This window comes from Suncus etruscus, chromosome 1 (genome assembly GCF_024139225.1).
Source record: "Suncus etruscus isolate mSunEtr1 chromosome 1, mSunEtr1.pri.cur, whole genome shotgun sequence".
Taxonomy (NCBI): domain Eukaryota; kingdom Metazoa; phylum Chordata; class Mammalia; order Eulipotyphla; family Soricidae; genus Suncus; species Suncus etruscus.
In genome coordinates, this window is record NC_064848.1 from 131,874,871 (window position 1) to 131,892,553 (window position 17,683).

Genomic DNA, 17,683 nt, shown 5'->3' on the forward strand with positions numbered 1-17,683 from the left:
TGAACATTTCCCAACTCCAATATCTCCAGTTTCTTTTTTATTCCCCATGCCATGCACTTGTACCAGCCTTTATGAACACATTGTTCTCTCTCTCTTTTTCTCTCACCTTTTTCTCTCTCTGTTTTACCATTCTCTCTGTCTCTTTTGCCTTTCTCTTTCTCTTCCTTTTAGGCACTGTGATTTACAATATTTTTGAAGGACATATTTAAGTTTTATGATTGTAGTTTAAATATCATAATTTCAATTGTAGTGTTTCTGTGGTTTAGATATCTAGTTCTGATATATAATTAAACAATTACTTTATCAGTATGTCCAAAATCCCTGCCACCTGTCCTTCTTATCATCTGTTCATTTTTTTCTATTTTACCCTTTAAATTTCCCCTTTCCTATCCTCAGTTTATATACCAGGACAAGAGACAAAAATGCATCAGAGAGATGTTATCTATATTACCCTAGAACCTGGACTATAAAACTGAAGGTCCATTCTTGATTTGAATGACATAATTATTTTCTAAGTGTTATTCCTAAGTATTACTTTGCAATTTGTCTTCTAAGCTATACATAAGCTAATGACCAAGGAATGGTTAGTCTAACTAGACACAAACTAATATTTGTAGGTATTTCAAATAATATTTAGTATGTCTATTTTTACTTATATTTGTTAAAAATGTAGTATATTGGGGCTGGTGAGGTGGTGCTAGAGGTAAGGTGTCTGCTTTGCAAGCACTAGCCAAGGAAGGACCGCGGTTCAATTCCCCCAGCGTCCCATATGGTCCCCCCCAAGCCAGGGGCAATTTTTGAATGCTTAGCCAGGAGTAACCCCGAAGCATTAAATGAGTGTGGCCCGAAAAACCAAAAAAAAAAAATGTAGTATATTGCCAGAGCAATAGCACAGCAGTAGGAAATTTTGAAATTTGCCTTGCAAGCAGCTGAACTGAGATGGACCGGGTTCAATCTCTGGTATTTCATATGGTCTCCTGAGCCTGCCAGAAGCAATTTCTGAGTGCAGAGCCAGGAGTAACCCCTAAATGCCACTGAGGTGTTCCAACCCACCCCCCAAATGTAGCATGTTGATGTCAATACAAATGCATTCCTTCCTAGAATACAAAAGAATCTAATATTTTTTAATTATATAAGCAGAACACCTTCATATGGTCTATGATGCAAAGAGGCTACATATTAGAAGGGTGCTGGATTCATGTCACCTTCTCTACTGACACATTCATAGTTCTGGGCCTATTACTTCAACTCTGAGTCTTATCACTCTTTACTCACCTGTGAAGTCAGGAGACATCATAGGATTCAAAATTTCTCTCTTCACTTCTTTTCTTTTCCTCATGTTACTCAGGATGTTATGTGCTTTTCCAAGGCTAGTAATTCTTTTCTTGTTTTAAATTCATTGTGCTTTAACTGTCTCTTAGACACTATTCTATTTACTTCTCAAAATTTTACAGTTCTGATTTTATTGTCTTCTTCCTCTGAGATATAAAACTAAACTGGTATCCCCTTCATTCTAAAATAATTTTCTGTCTCTGGTTATAGTATCTGTTATTTTTATATTTTGTGTTAAATTGAAAGAATCATTTAAACCTCTTTATACTCCTTATCCATGCCTTCACTTTTCTTGTCTGTATTCTGCCCACTTCTCAGCATGCAAACCTATTCCATAAAATCTACTATCTTTTAGGACACTGCAAAGAACAAGAGTTTTTTTCCCTTTCAGTAATCATCCTATTTAATTATTGTCTTGTAATGCAGGACATTCTACACTTTGGAAATGGAGTATAACTTTTAAAATACTACATTCCTGTAGCCAGAGCAATAATATTGTTGTCTTGAATGGGGCTGATGCAGGTTCACTTATTGGCATTCAATATAGCCAGCCCGCTAGTCTTACCATGAGTGATTATTGAGATTAGAGCCAGGAATAAGCCCTGAGCACAGCCAGTTGTGGCCTAAAGCAAAAACAAAACAAAACAGAACAACAAAAACCCTACATTTCTCAGATTTTTTAATCTTACCGTGATGGACTTTTCTTATTTTCTTCCTTGTCACTATTTTATTTTGATTCTACTAATTTATCATTCTTTTTGCATTTTCTTTTTGTGGCTATATCTAATAAGATTTTAATCTTAATACTTTTTTTTTTGTGGTTTTTGTGTCAGACCCAGCAGTGCTCAGGGGTTATTTCTGGCTCCAGGCTCAGAAATTGCTCCTGGCAGGCACGGGGGACCATATGGGACACCGGAATTTGAACCGATGACCTTCTGCATGAAAGGCACACACCTTACCTCCATGCTATCTCTCCGGCCCCTAATCTTAATACTTTTATAAGATTCTTCTCACCCCTTTCCTCTCTATTGATAACTAACTGAATTGTAATTTGTAAATGATTTCCTAAATTTCCCTTTGTTAAGCTCCCAGAGTTAACTTATCTCAAGAGCCAATACCAGATACACATTTCTCCAGTAAGATTTTCGTGTTTTTCTTAGAAGTTAATAGCATCACTACCTATAGAGTCATACTGGTGAAAGTTCCTAGAGTTTCTGAACAATATCATGCAATTTGCAGCAAAATTAATGGAACTATTGAATATCATGTTGAGTGAAGTTAATAAAAATAAAAGAGACAGATACTAACCAATTTCTTTCATAAGTCGGATTTAAATATACACAGCAAGGTAGTAACAATGGCCCAAAGCAATATAATAGGAAAGGTCATGCTAAGCACAATATGTCAAAAGGAGAAAGTTAAATACAGACTGGCCTTACACATAGGTAATATTAGAGATGCAAAGCAGGAGAACAGAGAAAACTAAATGAAAACAAATACCTGAACTCTGATCACATAATTGAACTTATTGAAGGAATAAAAGGAAGAAACAGAAGAAAAAGGAAGACCAGTGAGCTAACGTGGCAGAATATAGATGGTACTTCGGCAGTGGGTGTGGCATGCTAGCATATTTATAAGAAGTTTGAAATTGTTTCTCTAAGATATATATAATATTAGAAATCAACATTATATTAAGAACATACTGAGAGTAAAGGAGAAAACTTAAGCGCTATTTAAGAAAATACTTAAGTGTCTGAGTTCTGCTCAGTTAAGAAAGGGCACTTGTAAGAGCAACTTTATTTGCGTCAATTAAGAGTAAGATCTTATTTTTAAGAGAGAAATTAAAAATAACTTTTTAATAACAATGTATCTCCTATGTATATAAAATACCCAGTAGAGCTGATTAATTCCTATGTGGATCTAAAGGCCATCTTTAAGTTCGACCAGAGAGTATTGTGAAGAAAGGGAGGCCAGTTAGGAAAGTACCAAAGCATAGTAGAACAGGGCATGCAGATTTAAATTCCAGTAAGAACCATGGTGTGCTAAAGAAATAGCCTTAAGGGTGATGTCAAAAAGTTGGTAGAGAGATATTATTCTTATTTTCATAACAAGTTACACTTGTCTGGAAAATTTTTTACAATTAGTTTATTTGTATAAGATATTTGCAATCAGAAATGTGTATGCTTTTGTTAGGGTCCAGAGTTGAAGGATGAGACTACACAACTGAAATAAAACCGAACAAAAATTTACTCCATCTGCCAACAGCAGATGACCAGTCAGGGTTATCTCTAGGAGATAAACTCCACAAAGGTGATGAAGAGGATTATATAGAGAAGGGATATAAGGAGGTTCTAGAGTTTTGGTGATCTTTAAAATGATTGACTATTTTCTAGGGGTACCTTCCTACTGCTCCCTGTGTCCTCTGATAGACTACCTTGTCTGGCAAGGTAGCTTGGGGGAGTGTTAATTGGAAATAGGCTTGTGGAAATGTAGCATGTGGCTTACACATGTGGTCCTTACAAAATGGCATCTCTCCCTGCTCAGAACCTTAAAAATGCCTGACATGAAGCCTTTACAAAATGGTGCTCCATTTTATTCATAACTCAGGACTCCACATTTTAAACCCAGACTTATATTTTTAATCATCACCATTTTATACCACCAGCATTGTGAGGACATATAGAATGTGATACTCTATTACATTATTATTTATATAAACTGATCAAGGGTTCAATATATGCTGTTTTACCTCCTCCCGTATCAAAAAAGTGTGTTGTGCTTTAAATTCTCAACGATTTACTAGATATATTTCATCTAGAAAAACATATGAGAAATTTCTGGTAATTTTATGTTAACTTTATTTTGCATCCTTCAAACAAATTAAAAACAGTGCCTTGAACATTATCATTCCCCAGCAAATATTGTTTGGTTTGATACATAAATAAATGGAGGCCTGTATATTTCTTAGCTTTCTCAGAATGTATTATTCTTATTTATTGTGAAAAAAGAGAACAACATATATGGCATGTACACATATTTTACATACCTAAGTCAATAAAAGGCCTTCAATTGTGTTATTAGATTTCTAATTGTCATTATTTGTTTTTAAGCAGGTACCTTTTCCAGAATATCAATTAAACACAGGAAATTGTTGGCTCCTAGGCTTCATGTATGCTTTTGAAACTGGGAAAAACCCAAGATGTCATTGTAAAAGATGATAATTGATACTGCTCAAACATACGGCAAGTAGCTCTAAGAGAAATTATGGTAGTAAAAATATAATAATGAAAAAGCAGCATTCTGATAGTAAATCTGGAAATAAAACTGATTATCTCTCCAGCTCCAAATATATGGGTAAAAAATAAAGGTCTTTTATTTTTTTCTGTTGTCTCAAGTTTCTGAATTTTTTTCCAATAAGATTCATGTATTTTATTCAATTGTTACTTTTGAATTCTTAGGGTCAGACATTGATGAATTAAATATTTATGAAATATATAGAGAGAAGTTAAATGACATATATTGGGCTTGATCAACTTATATACATTAAATATTATATTGTGCCACATAACATAATCCCGTAATATGACAGTGATATATAAAGATGATTTAAAGTATAGTTTATCTAAAGTAAAGATGTTTTACTTCTTTCTAAACATTTTCTATCAAGACACACTAGATTTCATATACTTCTGTTCAAATTGCGTATAATTTATGATGTTAAGTCAATCTTTTCAAGAGAAGAAATAAATTTCAAAGTAAATGTAAGCATTTTTTGGTACATTCCCATAAAAATTACAGAATATTAGGCAATTAGTGAAAGTAGTTACTGAAATATTTTGTTCAGTGTTACAATTTCTTCAATCTGTCAATGAAAAGGGACTAACATTCAATGAGTCAAGGAAATGGTTTAAAAAATGTTGGTTGATAGTCTGTGAAAGAAAACTTAGAATAAATTTTAAAATAAACGTCTGTTGGTGCTGGAGTGAGGAGCAGTGTGGGGAGGTCATTTGCCTTGAATATGACTGACCAGGTTTGAAATGCATAATGTTGTTAGTTTTAAAAATTCTCAGCTATCCTAGTGAATGTTTTCCAATTGCTATGATATTTGATTGTGTATACTCTGTAGAAACTTATTCTCAAATTATGTCTGCAAAAATGTTCTAATGGCTTTATCCACAGAAGTAGATGGAAAAGGAACTTGGATACAATAGACTATTACAGTGTGCTCATTATAAGAATGTTTAGCAAACTTATTTTCAAACTGTATATAATATATATATATATTTGCAGAAATTTTCTTGTGATTTTTGTTTAGAGAAGTTTATGAAAAGGAACTCAAATTTTGTAGACTTGTATTACACTGCTTGGTGTAAGAATATTTAAGAATTTTTAAATTAGGTGTATCTGCAGGAAGGTTCTAATGTTTATGTTCAGAGAAGTCAATAAAAAAATTTCATAACATGTATGACATATGAAAAATTATGAAAAAAGCTGATTGTTTTGAGGATGATATATACAATTTAAACTTTGATGTTATTACAGCCAACTTTTACTCTGCCTTTTGCAAAATAGCAAAGAGTTTTATAAGTTCTGATCTGGAGTTTTTGTCTCCTGCAGAGAACAATTAAGAACACTACTTTTGTTTTTTGAACAGAAAGGGGCAGTTGTTAAATTATACCGTGTTTCCCCCCAAACAAAAATTATTCCTGGTTTCTTTGTATCTGTTTGTTTACAACTTGGTTTTACTCAAAATAAAGATAGTCTTTTATGTAAACCTGGGTCATATAGGCTCAGAATAGCCTGAGCTATCTACCCCTTACTTTGTTTTTCTTTCCCCATCTGGGAGGGATCTCTTTACTAATAAAAACAGCAGTTCTGGCAGGCAGCTATGTGATTTATACAAGATAGAAGATTAACAGACTACAAGTGTTTCATCCTCAGCCTGGGTTGGATTATTTATTGAGTGACTCTGATTCAGACTCGATCACCCAGGATTGAAATATGGCACCTGGGGTGATTTTACAACCCTTGGCAACCCATATGGTCCTCTGAGTATACCAGAAAGAATTTTTGAGCACAGAGGCAGGAGTAACCCCTGAATGCCACAGATGTCCGTCCCCCTCCCCCCCCAAAAAAAAGCCTCTCAAGGTTGCAGGCTGGGGATGGGAGGGACTTAGGAAACACGGGTGGAAGGAAGTTGATACTGGTAGTGAGACTAGTGCTAGAACCTACACAGTACAGAAACTACACAATGAAGAGAAGGGAGAGTCTCCAGCAAATTGATCTAGTGCTAGAACCTTATAAATCTATAACTTAATTATTAATAAGACAATGCTCTTTAATAAAATTTTAAAAAGTAAAAAAGAAGACAACAAAGATCAATGCAAACTCAATATGGGTGACTGAGAATATCTAGTAATTATGTTTAGAGTCTTATGTCTGTCTCTGGAACACGTTATTGCTGCCATTTATCCTAATGGCTCAATTCTGTAGTTTGTTTTTTTTTAATTTTGAAGCTAAGTCTTCTGTAATTAAAATTTTTTTTCATGCACTCATTATTCTAGTTTAATGTCTGTTATCAAAATACATAAATTGTTTTAGCCAAATAATCCCATTTTATTGTAGTTCATTACATACCCTGCAGTTTTATGTTTTTAGGGGCACACCTAGCGGTATACCACACCTGGTGGTGCTCAGGGTTTATTCCTTCCTGGCTTTGTGCTTAGAAATTACTCCTGGCAGGCTGGGGGTTGGGTGGGGGAATGGGATGTTGGGGATCTAATCCAGGTCAGCTGCATGCGAGGCAAATGCCGTACTATTGCTCCGACCCCCGAATTATTATAATTAAAACTGTCTTTCCTGTTCTATTAGAGTGGTCAAAATGGAGTTATTTCTTTTTGGGGGGTGGGAGGCATCACACCCACTAATGTTCAAGAATTGCTCCTGACTCTGAGCCCATGGATCATTCCTGGTAGGTGTTTGATCATATGGAATATCAGGATCATACTCAGATCTGCAATGTGCAAGGCAAGAGCCTTCTCGCTATATTATCTCTCAACCCTGTGAAGTCGTCTATTATGAACTAATCTGATCAATCTGAATGCATCTATCAATTTTAAAATAAGTCCCAAATATTTAATTCTCAGTGAAGAGAATGCTCGGATAGGGAATAGAGGAGAGTTTGTTAGTGCAACATGGTCTGTCTTTGGATTCACTGAATCAAGTAAGAGAAAGTCAAGCAAGTTGTATGCTATCCATTTATTAATTCAACAATACAATGATTTTACTTACGCATTGAAATGCTCGGCAAAGATCAAGTTGGTGGAGGTTCCAGTGATGGTTATTAGTCCACCAATGGTAGAAGAATAAGCTATACTCAGACACATCAGCTTACACATCATGTGGTCCTTCTTTGTTCGGTATTTAGTCCCTGTACCTAAATTCTAGAGGGGATAAAAGTTCCTATGAGATCAGACCTATATATTGCATTACAAGCAGTAACTATGTTTATATATTTTCTTAACATACCCAAAATATGTAAATATCTGGACACTGCTGAGCTTTCTCATTTTTAGGGCTATCAGCTTGGTGAAAAAATTTGGGTCACTGTAATAGCCTTTTCTTAATGGTCTCTGCACACCAATTTTTACCCATTTCAGATACAACCTACTGAAATATTAAAAATAAGAAACTATAAGTGTTTAAGATATATAGAGTCAAAAATTATCCTCTGTTCCACATAGATAAGCATGCACTCTTTTACACTGGCAGCAAAAGATCTTTTTTGAGAAATCATGATAAGGATAAAAGTCCTAGTCACTAAAACTATCATGGCTGTGGCAATGGCATTTAGAATGGCAGCACCAAGTACTGAAATTGGCCTCTTACTTTCTAATTAACTTAAAGGTTATCCCTCAGGGGTATCCATTTTTTTTTATCTCAAGTAGATTGAGGTACTGATGCCTTTTTTTCTTATATTTCCTCTATAGGATTAATTTCCATAGAATAAAAGTTACACTGAGCAATTTCAAAAATAAATGATACATTAAAATAAATACATACATAAATGAATAAAAATAAATTTGAAAGTTCTTGTGAATTTTTCAAAGTAGCAACTAAAATTGGGTACTAAATATTAATTATTTTAATACAAAACATTTCAAATAATAAAATGATGTTTTGAGTTCTGTTACATTTATAATAACATAAACTTAAATATGCAAAAGCTATAATTTTATTATCATATTAAAACAACAAAGAAAAACATTTCATACAAAAGTTTAACTGAGAGTATATACAATATATTTTAAACAATGAATTAAATGAAAGTGCATAAAATTAAAAATCAAAATAAGAAAAAATTAAAAAGAAAAAATATATCAAAATATTTGTCATTCATTAAACCTTGTATGGATATCCCAGATATTTTCCCTAAAAGCTTTCAAGATATACTACTACACATAAATTAGTATTTATGTAAATAGAGCACTTTTGCCATATATTGCAAATTTTATGTAAATTCAAATTCTATAGTAAATAGCATCAGAAATATATCAGAGTTTAGTAGAAATTTATAGGAGGTGGGATGGAGTATAGGATATACCATGTATGTTTTCTATTGGGTAAGAGTTAGACTATATGTTCAGCTTTAATATTGTTGCTCAGATCATGTGATTGCTAGGTTAAAATCACTGAAGAAATGATGATTAAGTAAGGGGTAAATACTGATGATGTAAAGGAAGGACCAATGTGGAAAGCAAAGAACAGGAAAATGAAGCTTTTAAAAAGCAACCACTGGTACAGAAACTGCATAATGAAGAGAGGGAGGGTCTCCAGCAAATTGATCTTTTGCCCAATGCAGAAGGCCTTGAAACAGCAATTTGGGAGAGAAATTAAGCTGATGACCTCTGGATCAGGGCTAAGCCCATGCAAACTTTCTTAAGTAAGTATATCATGACTAGATTCCCATCCCATTCCAATGGGAATGTTGCACTAGTGAAGGATTTTTTTAATATATAAAAAAATCAAGAGAAAAATAAATAAATAAAAATTTGCTTATACATGAATGGATATAGAGAGTACTATGCTGAGTGAAATGAGTCAGAGAAAAAAATGATAGAATGATTACACTCATCTGTAAGATATAAAAAAGGATAGTATAAAAAAAGTATACCATGACTAATAAGTACATGTATCCAAATGTGGAAGAGGAATTAATGGTGTGTGTTGGAGGGACGGGAGCATGCACATAATTCATGCATTCACACAGTGAGTTGGTTTTTCTTATATAAATGTTTCAGAGAGGGAGGGAAAAAAGAACAATTTTAAAGAACTTACAAGCCTGAGGGAGTAAAGTGATTAAAAGGGTGAGGTTGAGAACAGTCAGGGCCTGCAGTACCTAATAAGGTGTGAAAGAAGTTATCAAACTGATAAATTGTGAATAAGAATGGAAAAGTCTTTAAATTCTATGACTAGAGATTTTATAAAATTAAAAATACAGAAAATTTAATTAACAAAAGTAAAACATCTAGACACATTTAAGTACCTAAAAGTAAGACAGATATGAAATGTGTCAAAGTTATTACTATGGGAGATGAGGTATCTTCTGCCTCCTTGATATGAATGCCAGATTTTTCAAAATAGTTGAGAGAACAAAAGGTGGCATATCTAGTCACTACAGAATTAAAATAAGAATCATTGTATTTGATTTCTTACTCGGTGGTTTTTCCAAAATCATTTTGTCTTATAAAACATTGCTTATGTGAGCTTTAAGACTTCTTGATTTCATTATATTTTGGTTCATGCTGCCTTTACTATAGCAACCATAAGCTTTTATGTCTTCATTCAATACCATTTCTGTCATGCTTCCTTATTTCACCCCAAAACAAGCCACAATGAATGGCACTCACAACATTTCTACCAAGTAAATGTAGAAATTTTGTCTGGTCACGACTAAAATCACAATCACAAATTATCACACAGGTGGTATCAAAGGACCTTTTTAGAACAGAACCTTAGAGCAGAGAAACAGATGCAGTCAACCAACACCCCTTTAGTACCCCCAAAATCCTCTAGGAATGATCTTTGAGCACAGAGCTAGGAGTAAATCCTCAGCAAACCTGGTGTGGCCCCAAAACAAAACACAGTAACAAAAAAATCTTGCAGAGCCTGATAAAACTCACTATTGCCATCTGGTGGTAGTAATTACAGATTCTTAGGGCATGTTACATACACTTTTCCAATCTAGGGTGCTAAAATGAATTACTGCTAACTAATCCAGAGGTCTCCACAGGGTTATACAAATAATTTGCTAATTAAATATGTTATGAAAGTGCTATATTTCAAAAGTCATGCAAAGTTAATTTCACAAAATGGATCATGCTATATACTTTTACTTGTCAAAGACAATTGAAGAAACAGATATTTTTGGTAATTTGTTTGCACTTAACATTAGTAATATTCATATGGAAGCATATTTTGAGTTTTAGGTATTTCAGTGTAACTTCCATTATGTTAGATAATGATAAATTATCGTTTGAATCTGATCTATTAAATGTTTAAATACTTTTCAACTATATCTTTTGCACAATATAAATATTTTGTAATTTTGTTTACAGCAGAGATCAATGTTAAAAATGCAGCCTAGAGACCCATTAATAGTTGATCAATGGACTATATTACTCTCTCTGTTTTGAATAACTCACCAGCTCTTCTCTGCAGTTGTGAATATCTATACCCCTTCTTATATGGTTAGTTTTCTAAGTACTTACCATAAAATCAACTACATATTCTGTAGTTATTTAAATTTTCCCTCAGAGCAATCAAACACAATAATATCCTATCAGAATCAAGTAGTTTACTGATTTTATTGTTTGGAGACATCTTTTCCATGGTCTTCCTCTTCTAAATATAAATTGGAAAATGCTATAATATGTTAACTCTCTCAGTTTATTGATAGAGTGAATGGATATTGGCTGCAGATGGAAAAAATGTGAAACAGAAGACATTTTGTATTTCTCTGAATTTCTAATTTTGTTGAAGGAAATCAACAGATGTTCACATTATCTTTTAAAGCAACCCCGCTTTCCCCCACATACACACCTTTTCAAAACTCCTGGGTTTTTTCTTCTATGGTATTCTGAAATTTCAATGACCTTCACTATGTGAACCTATTTTATCTATTTCTGGAGCCCAAAGAGACTTTTAGTCACAAGAAGTATTTTCCATTATGGAAATTTTCTTGAATGTTTTATATAATTCCACTATTATTTTTCTGAACTAATATTGTCCTATCTTGTTTTTATTTTTCCTATTAAATTTTCTGTGTTTATATTTTCATATGATTATTTTATATTTTATTTATATTTTATCTTCTAGTTATTTTATAATGCAATTTATATTTCATGAGTGCAATTTCTTTGTTTATCCCTCTGAATATATTAACAACAGTTTCTTTGCGTATTCTTTCATCTTCTTGCACAGTCTCAGTCTCCTGCAAGTTCTGTTTTCTTCTAGTTTTTTAGGACTGTATCTTTCATGCCTGAGGCTCTCTTCAGATGCTCAGGACTTCATAGCTCTTGGTTGATATATAAGAAGTGAACCAGGTGAGAACTGTGTGCATATGCTTTGAGATTTGTTGTTATAGTAGGCTTCACTTGAATACCACCTGTCTGCGACTTTTGGTGAAGAAAACCAATACTATATATTTTTGTCCTTTTTCTTATGCTCATTGCATTCACCATGAAAAAAAAAACCCCACTGGTTTGAAGACTGTGATGGGATATATACTTGGCTGCAGGGGATTTCAGATAAAAGACAGGATTCTCGATATTAAGCATATCAATCGTGACACCTTCCCCTTAACTCTGATCTGTGCCTGGTTCTCCCTTCTTTCTGTTTTACCATGTCTAAAGCGTGTTATTAGAGGAGGAACAGTTGTATCCATGTATATTTGGAAAACAAATTAGATATGTAAATCCTTCATAAGCAATTCTATACTTAACCCTTCTTAAAAGAAGCTTTAAATGATACTGTTATATAAATTGAATTGCTTATTAATTTATTTTATTATTTACAAAGATTTATGGCCTTGTGGGGCCACTAAGTATTTTTCTTATCTACTTTTTTACTTTCCAGCTTCTAAAAATATTTTTGTCATTTCCCACCTCACATTTATTTATAAAATCTTGACTTAAATTTAATGGAGATTTAGGATATAATGGGGGTAAATGGCAAATTAAAACTGCTATCTTAGCAGTAAATTCAGTATTTCCCTTTTAAAATTAATAATCCACCATTAAAATTATTAATATGTAGGTTGATCTTGAACTTAATGCTCACAAATTCATTGGTTTAAATAAAGTTCTCCATGAATGTGTAAGGGCTGGTAGTGATCTCTGTATCCTTTGTTCTCTGCATATTGAGTTTATATGTGTTTGAATACAAGAATAACAGATTACCCCTTTTAGATTTAGTTAAATCAACCTTTCCATATTGTGTTTATGGCTTTAACTTTTTTCATGATAAAATTATTTACATATTTAGGAGACTTGGTGAAGAATAGGGTTGGGGTGGAGGGGTTAGGGTGAGGTCTAAAAAATTATTTAGGGCCCGGAGAGATAGCACAGCGGCGTTTGCCTTGCAAGCAGCCGATCCAGGACCAAAGGTGGTTGGTTCAAATCCCGGTGTCCCATATGGTCCCCCGTGCCTGCCAGGAGCTATTTCTGAGCAGACAGCCAGGAGTAACCCCTGAGTACCGCCGGGTGTGACCCAAAAACCAAAAAAAAAAAAATTATTTACATATTTAAAACTTATGATAAAAACAATACAGAATTGACAACACAGAAATGTAATAAGAGATATATTTTACAATTTATATATGAATGTTTCATGAAGGTCTGTTGAAGAGTCCTGATATATGTATTATATGCTTTGAACTTGGGATATTATATTATGCAGTAATAGTTTGATAAATGGAAAGATATTTAAACTTTAAGCACTTAAGATCTGAGGATTCATAGTAAGACTCTTTCAGTAATCTTGGAAGATTATAATTAAACCCAGGATAATATTCAAAATGTAATTATCCTAAAAATTAAGGAACTTCCATTTTAACATCAATATTACCACCAGTGTCAACTTCCATCACCTCCATTTTAATTTCTTAGTGAAGAGCACAAATCAAACAAAAAAAAAAACTATATATGTCATTGGGAATGAATTGGTTATTTTATGATGTCAAAAATTACTAAAACAAAATAAATAATATAGCAATTTCTGTTTCCATTTACATAAGTCAAATTTCTAGTTAAAATGCTATTTTTTTTTGTTTTGTTTGTTTGTTTTCTGGAGGGTGTCACATCTGGCAGTGCTCAGGGGTTGCTCCTGGCTCTGTGCTCAGAAATCTTTCCTGGCAGGCTCAGGGGACCTTATAAGATGCCAGGAATCAAACCCAAGTCTGTCCTGGTTTGGCTGTCTGCAAGGCAAATGCCCTACCACTGTGCTATCTCTTCAGCCCTAACATGCTATTTTAAACAACTTTTTTTAAATATCTTTAAACACAATATATAAAACTTACATAGACGTCAAGAATTTGCCTTGATACTAAATAAACATGAAAATATTAATTAATAATTAGGTATTTTTAATCTAAGGATTGAGGTTCTTTTGCAAGGAAAGATAGAGATAAAAGATGCCAACAACCTACTCACAATGGCAAATTATATTGAAAAATACTCACAAATCACCAGATCCTTTAGTATAAATAGAAAATAAGAAAATGTCATCTGACTTAAGGGAAACATACTATTTTCTGTGAACACTTAAATAATTTGAATATGTTTTATGTTATCAAGTTGGTGTTCTGTGTGTTAGAAGAACAATAATATGATTGAAAACTCTTGTAGACAACTGAAATCCAAGGCATAGCTGAAGAAAGAATTAATGAACTGAAGATAGATCTATAAAGTTACTCAGATGGGCCCTAGCAATTCACAGAAAGAATAATCATAAGTAATATATTGAAGGATATAAGATTTATTTAACTAAAAATCAGAGGAAATAATTGCTAAGAAATGTCAAGAATTGCTGGAAAATACCAATACATAGATTTCACACATATATTGGCCACACAAACACATACACATTTTCATTTTCAAAGTAACCAGAGAAAATAATATAGTTTCTCTGAAGGAATAGTAATTGAACTGATAGCTATTGTGTTTCTCAAAAGTAAGTATCCTCTGAAAATAAGACCTACTTATAATTTTCTTTCTGGGTGAAATATAAGGCATCCCCTGAAAATAAGCCCCCTTTAGGCTCTGTCTTGGAAAGAAAATTAATTTACCATAAACTGGTTGCTAGGGCTGTAGAATTCAGTTTGTCTGGTTTGTGTTGACAACTATCATACTGTTACAGGTAATAAATTTGCTTTATTTTCATTTAACAATAAATGCGTACCATATTCTTCTTTATGGAAAGATAAGACCTAGCACATCTTTGCGAGCAAAAATTAATTTAAGACACTGTCTTATTTTCAGGTAAACAGGTTAGTTAACTTCTCAATAGTAAAAATAAATGGGAAGTAAATCCATATCTCAATTTTCAAAGAAAAAATAATGACAAATTTGTAGCTTGATGTTTAGAAAAATATATTTTAGGAATAGGAAAATAAAGACCATTATATAAAACAAAACATTTTACTATTGGAAGGCACTCTTTGAAATATATTCGCTTTATATTTATAAAATATTTATAATTATATTCACATTTTGAAATATATTCAAAAGACATATTCAGACAGAAAGATGAAAAATAGAAGCAACAGTGAGCAAAAATTTAAAATATATCTCTAATATGAATTGGCTTTATAGGTAAAATTACATAACAATAAGCAAATAATGACTAGAACTGAAAAATGGTGAAATAGCATGAAATAGGAAGGAATGATCTTGCTTCTGTGATCTGTACTATTGTTGTACAATTGTACCTGTTAAGGAAAACAGCAATATATAGATACTTTTTAGATTTAAAAAAGTTTTACATTCCCCAATTTTTCTTTTGGTTTGTTTTTGAGCTATGGTAACGCTCAGGGGTTACTCCTGACTATGCACTCTTTTTAATGGTCCCCCTGGCTTGGGGGACCATAAAGGACGCTGGGGGATCGAACCACAGTCTGTCCTAAGTTAGCTGCAAGTAAAGCAAATGCCCTACCACTTGTGCCACCGCTCTGGCCCCACATACCCCAATTCTTATGTTAAAACAATATGCCTGGTGTGACTACATATGATTTAAAGACTGCAAAGATAATAAAGACAAAATGAAGTCATAGGATGAAAAGCTGCTTTACACCAAGGAAAGTACATGTTGTTGTAGAGACACATTGAAAAGGCAAATTGACTACAAGCCAGGAAAAGAGGCCCTACTAGAAATAAACGAGCCATTTAGCACTGTGATCTAATCATAGCTAACCTGAAGAATGCTAAGAAAATACATTTCTATTGCATAAAACACCATCTGTGTTACTTTGACAGCCTTATTCGATGAATATACACAATCAGAATTGCTAAAATAATAGAAATAGAACACACAATATCAATATATGTTTATTTAAAACAAAAATTAAAAAGAATACAAAAGAATTAAGGAAAAAAGATAGAAAGTATAAATCTGACAGTAAAAATAATTCTAAATTTATACAACTGTATAAAATTTAAATGTACTTAATTAGGCAAAAAATTCAACCTGTATAAAATTATTTTACAAAAGACACATCTAAAGAATTAGGACAAAAAATTATTGAGGGAGATAGCGGCATTGGTGGTGGGAAGGTTGCACTGGTGAAGGGGTGTGGTTTTTTTTATGACTGAAACCCAACTACAAACATGTTTGTAATCATGGTGCTTAAATAAATATATTATTTAAAAAAAGAAAAGAAAATGAAAGGACAGAAAAATTTCAGATAGACATCAGTCTAAAGAAAGCTCATATAAATATAGGCACAATAAATCCTTTTCCTTGTTAGGAAGTATCATTGGAAGATCCATAGAATAGCATTGCTGAAAATTTTAAGAAGCGAAACACAGACTTAGAATAAATTATATAGTGAGGGAAGTTTACTGTACAATTAAATGAAAATTCAGATGCTGCCAACATGTTTGAGTTTATGTTATTTTCTAGATAATATATAACATAAAATGTAAAAACAACTACTTTAATCCAAAAATAAAAGATATATATGATAGAAGAAGATAACAACAACTATCTTGAGCATTAAAATGTTTTGAGGAAATGTGCTATATATATTCATAGTTGAGTATGGGCTTTGGCTACAATAAAAAAGGAAATATTAAATAAGGTCATGATTAAGGTTTTTTTTGTGATTTCTTCTTGACAATGAATGTTAAACTAATTATTTCGTTTTGGATGGTGTGCAGGAGCTGCAACTAGCCCTGCTTGGAGAGCCTCCTGGTGGTTCTTGCGGAACCAAAGGATACCAGGGATCCAGCCCAAGTGTGCTTTCAGCTATCAAAGTATGCATTCAACTCTTTGAGCTATCTCTCCGGTCCAAAATAAATTATTATTTATAAGTGAATTTATGTCATCAACTACTGCCGTGGACCAAGTCTTTTTCAGAGAATTCTTGTCAGAATTTTAAGATATTAGGGTAATTTATTTTTCTTCTAACCTGGTTCCATATGTTCCAGAATTGATAACCACTTAATTGCCAAAATTATATTCGTAGTTCCTGATTTTATGAATCATATTTGCTATTATGTTTCCTTGAATATATGCAGAACATTAGAGTTGTCTTAAAGAATTTGATTTTCAGTAAGGATTTTCACTGTCATATTAAATGACTAACTAAAAGCACAATTCAACTTGCTTGAGAAAATTCTTTTTGGACTATTTTTACTCTTTGGTGGGCTATGAATTACAAAAGTTAAATAGAAAACAATTAGCTTAGACCTTCTATTATAAGCTGAATGCTAATCAATTTCTTTATTTAAAGATGCCTGAAGATTTAGAAATTGGACAAATTTATGTATAAATCTGGGGCATTACTTTGAATAATATTAGTGCTTTTCTATTTTAGTATATAATTTCTTTACTTAAGCATCATAACATAAACATGTTTCTAATTGGGTTTTACCCATAAATGACATCCCCTCCACCAGTACAACTTTCCCGCCATTTCCTTCCTCCCTCATCCCCTACCTGTCTTTGAGACAGGCATTGTTTTTCTCTTTCTATTATTGTCATTGGTTGGTTGAAGGGTAGTAGAACTTAGAACTTAGATCTTGTGGTTATAAGATGAATAAGCAATTTCTTAGAACTCAAGAGAATTAAATTT

General features: G+C 32.8%; 1 protein-coding gene across 1 annotated transcript in view; it reads right to left on the reverse strand.

Annotated features, from left to right (window-relative positions):
- SLC13A1 (solute carrier family 13 member 1) overlaps positions 1-17,683 on the reverse strand; it is a 77,017-nt gene that overhangs the window by 36,204 nt on the left and 23,130 nt on the right. The window contains exon 7 of the mRNA XM_049779257.1: positions 7,624-7,775. Within this exon, the coding sequence (XP_049635214.1) occupies positions 7,624-7,775 (152 nt within the window). The remainder of the gene's footprint in view (positions 1-7,623; positions 7,776-17,683) is intronic.